The sequence below is a fragment of the Phaseolus vulgaris genome, chromosome 5 (genome assembly GCF_000499845.2).
Source record: "Phaseolus vulgaris cultivar G19833 chromosome 5, P. vulgaris v2.0, whole genome shotgun sequence".
Taxonomy (NCBI): domain Eukaryota; kingdom Viridiplantae; phylum Streptophyta; class Magnoliopsida; order Fabales; family Fabaceae; genus Phaseolus; species Phaseolus vulgaris.
In genome coordinates this window covers 23,863,063-23,867,336 of record NC_023755.2, presented here as the reverse complement: position 1 = coordinate 23,867,336, position 4,274 = coordinate 23,863,063, and the positions used below count along the sequence as shown (strand labels likewise).

At 44.7% G+C, this 4,274-nt stretch overlaps 1 protein-coding gene across 1 annotated transcript; it reads right to left on the bottom strand.

The window, feature by feature from the left end:
* Positions 1-824: 824 nt before the first annotated feature.
* On the bottom strand, positions 825-1,781 carry LOC137834161 (uncharacterized). Its single transcript, XM_068642225.1, has one exon. The coding sequence runs from the start codon at positions 1,779-1,781 to the stop codon at positions 825-827; it is 957 nt and encodes a 318-aa protein (XP_068498326.1).
* Positions 1,782-4,274: the final 2,493 nt, after the last annotated feature.

Sequence of the window (4,274 nt, the reverse complement as noted above, 5' to 3'; positions counted from 1 at the left end):
CTCCTTCTGGTCTGACTTAATGGTGATCACTACCCCCTCCATCGACGGCAACTTCAACTTCATGTGCCTCGTCGACGATACAGCTCCCAACCTGTTGAGCATCGGCCTTCCCAACAGTATGTTGTAGGCAGATGGGGCATTAACCACTAAGTACTTGATCTTTTCAGTGCGAGCCACGGTCCCATCCGTGAACATGGTCCTCAGCTCTATGTAGCCTCGCACCTCCACTTGGTCCCCTGCGAAGCCATACAAGCACCCTACGTACGGCCTCAGCTGATCAAGGGACAGCTGCAGTTTGTTGAATGTCGGCCAGAACATCACGTCCGCCGAGCTTCCCTGGTCCACGAGGACCCTGTGCACCCTTCTCTCTGCTATGACAAGGGAGATGACTATAGGATCGTTGTCGTGAGGCACAACGTCCCGGAGATCCGCCTTTGTGAATTTAATGTCAGCATCGGGGGAATGATCTTCTTCCGCCGAGTCGACAGCCATCACCGAACGAGCGTACCTCTTCCTCTGAGAGGCTATACACCCCCCTCCAGAGAAGCCCCCCGCGATCGTGTGCACCTCTCCGTGCACAGGTACCTCGTGCTGCGGATCTTTTGCTGGTGGCCTCGACGCCCGATCACCTTGCGCCTCCCGCAAGTAATCGCTCCAAAAGCCACTTTTTACCAACTCCGCGAGTTGGTGTCCCAACGCCAAACAAGAGTGGAGTGAGTGACCATAGGCCTGGTGAAACTCACACCACGCATTCTTTTTCCTTCCCAGCACCTTGTCAGTCTTCTCTGGTGCTCACAACCTTGCCGGTATGGCTGGAATGGCGATCAGCTCCGCCAATTCCACAACGAAGTCAAACCTGGGGGGCACGTTACTTTCCCTCGCGCGCCCCTACCCTGATCCTTCCCAGGCTCGTAAGGGCGATGCTTCCCCTGAGCCTTCTTTCCTTCTCTGGCCTCATGCACCCTCATCGGCTGCTGAGACCTGCCCAGTCCTCCGCGCGACTTGGCCGGGACCGCGCTTTCCCTCTTCTCAGAAACCTCCGTCTCTGCTACGATGTGCACCACAGCACAACGCCTAATCTCTGCGAAGGTGCTGGGGTGACTTTTGATCAACGATTCACTGAAAGGGCCTGGCAGAACCCCTTTCTTAAACGCATGCACCAGCATATCTTCATCTTTGCTGGGCAGCCTCACCACCTGAGCTCCAAAACGACTAAGGTAGTCATTGAGGGACTCACCTTGGTTTTGTCGCACGTCGAACAAGTCATACGTCACCACTGGGGGTGCCCTGTTCACAATGTACTGCTCCATGAACAACCTAGAGAATTGCTGAAACGAGGTGATGTGGCCATCTGGTAGGCTCACGAACCACTCCAAAGCAATTCCGCTCAAGGTACTCCTAAACAGCTTGCAATACACCGCATCCGAGCCCCTAGAGAGCATCATCTGGGTGTGAAACGCTGTCAGATGCGTCTCTGGGTCCTCCACCCCGGTAAACAAGGCTTTCACCCCCACCAAGTTTGGTGGCACCACCGCGCTCATAATCTCCGATGAGAAAGGCATTGGGAAAGTCCTGGGGGGAGACGACAACGACGCCACCCTTTCCTCCGCCGCACGTTCCTTATGCGCTTGCAGCGCCTTGCGCAACTCTTCACTAACTCTGTCTAACTCCTCGTTTCTGCTCTGCGATGCAGCCAAATCCGCTTGCATCCTTTCCTGTTCCATTCTCGACGCTGCCACATTGTCTTGCAGCGTTCGCATCATTTCCAGGACCTGCGCCATCGTCACAGCTCCTTCTTCAGCTGATGGCGCGGGTGAAGTTTGTCTTGTCCTTCTCATCTTCTCAGCAAAGAACCTCAAGAACAAACAAAATCTGACAGCAAAGTGTGGATGGGATCACAAATTCACACGGGCCCCACGGTGGGCGCCAAATGATCTTGCAGGGGATTCAAACGTCGAAGGATTCGCCTCATCAAACTCTACCTTCCACCTCCGCAGCCGTGACAAGTGCAGGAACGCTCCAAGAACTCCACAAGACTCCAAGCAAACCTGCGAAACACACCAAACGGCGCCTCTAGCGGCCGGTGGCACTCCGACGCTCAAGTCAACCTTACAAAACCACCAAAGAACTAAGAACTGACTCTCTGCGAGACTCGTGTGCACTCTGTGATTCTCTCTCTTTTCTCTATGTGTGTGTAAACTGGTAACTTGCAAGAATGAATCTTACCTCCTCCTGCATGAGCGCGGAATTCCCTTTATATACCCTGGTCGGACCTCTCTCCAGAAAGCGCACCTCTGTTGCGCGCCTAAGTTATCCGTGCATGAAGTAACTTAGCGCGTTTCTTCCACTAGGTGGCTCATGCAACCTCAGTGTGAATACCAAGTTTGGCTTGGCTAAGCGCACACACCAGGCATTTACCTACTGTGTGAACGATCACCTCTACTTTGCACCGTGCACGTTATGGGTTAGAAGCACCAATTACCGACTGGCTTACTATCTCTCTTAGGCCACTCTCGTGCACGACACTACAAAGCACATAACTTCTCCTTTGTCTGATACCCCGTCACGCAAGGCTCGTATGCAACGCTCTCGCTGGAAATCACCCTTCGTTTCCAGCTTAACTGCGTGTGACACGAAAACTCGATGATCATCGCTCACACCAGATGACCGATCGGTGCACCATAGTGCCACGCCTTTTGCTTTCAGGCGCTTATATAGGCGCTGATCGCGCATCCTCTCTGACCACCGCCCCCTGATCACCGATCACCACCCTGGGTGACTTACTCAATGACTCATCTGCTTCCCTGGCCCACGTGTTCCACTAAGAACGCTCCACGTGGCTATCTGTTGCTGATGTCACCGACTACCGATGACCGACCGGATCAGATACCAAAATGAATAGTTCCAATCCAAATGAAACATTCAAATACAGAAATGGAAGTTGGCATGCAAATCACATTAACGGAGTCCCTGTAAGATTGAATCACATTAACACACAAGAGATAAAAACAAAAATAGCATGAATCAAATAATTAAGAAAAAGAATGGCATGTTTTCATTTTCAATACATGGGTTAGGGTTTGTTCTCAAATTAAAACTTGTTAAAGAGAATAGCCAAAGAAGAGAAAAAGAGAACTATTAAGGTTGTGAGCACCATCTGTGATATTTGCTTCAACCTTTTGGAGCTACCAATTTGCTTTGACTATTTCTCAGGATAACTCCATTTCCTTTCATTAGAGAGCTCTTCCGATGTTTGAGAGAGCAGTTATGATGTTTGAGACGATTTGTGTGGTTTTGGTTTAGGTTAAAAATGCAATATTATTATATATATCTAATATATAGATATATATATTTTGTTAATTTTTTTTATCAATAATAAAAAATAAATAAATGAAAACACTTTAGTGGTCAAATCCTTATATATTTTGTTAAAATATTAAAGCTCATAAATATTATATTTATTATATTACAAAGTTATCACGAGAGTTTTATATTATTCTTAAATTACTTCTTTTTTGCACGGAAAAAGTTTTGTTAACACCGCAAATAGTAAATAATACTACTCCACAATCCTTTATAATAATATTATATTATTTTAAATTACAAATTAAAATAAAAACAGTTAAAATATTAATTTATTTATTTGTTAAGAGTGTATTTTTACTTAATGGAGTGTCAAGGTAGTCAAGGTATCAGGGTCACTTTTGCACGCATCCTCTTCCAGGTTCTATGAAGAATCTTGTCTCTAGGACTTTTAAAAAGTTTAAATTCCATACCTACCAGTCGAGAAATATGCAAAAACAGATAGTAAACAAATAAACAAAAATATAAATCTGAAACTTCGCATTTTTGCAAGCATTCATATCTTAACCACATATAATCACCCACCCACATGGCTATTAATAAAGATTGTTTCTTTCTAAATTCAATTTTTAAATAGATAATCTTACACTCTGGAAAGCCTATCTTTGTTGGTTGGTTGAAGAAATATAAAAAAATGGAAAGAGAGAAAAAATTGGAGTAAAATAAAATTGTTTAATTGGAATAGAATAAAGTAAAAAAAAAAACGATGAAAATGATTTTTTTATTAAATAGTGTATTTGTTTCAAAAAGAAAATTTATATTTTTTATAAATTTACTATTTACTGTTTTTTATAGTTTTGGCCTAAAAAATTCTTAATGGAGATCTATACCAAAGCAATTATCATGTTAAACATTTATTTTTAGCTGATGAAAAAAAATCATGTCAAACATTTAAAAAAAGTTATTTAATA

Bases quoted from the DNA above. Each gene is read 5' to 3' on its own strand.
- LOC137834161 (XM_068642225.1), bottom strand. From the start codon at position 1,781: ATGGCGCAGGTCCTGGAAATGATGCGAACGCTGCAAGACAATGTGGCA.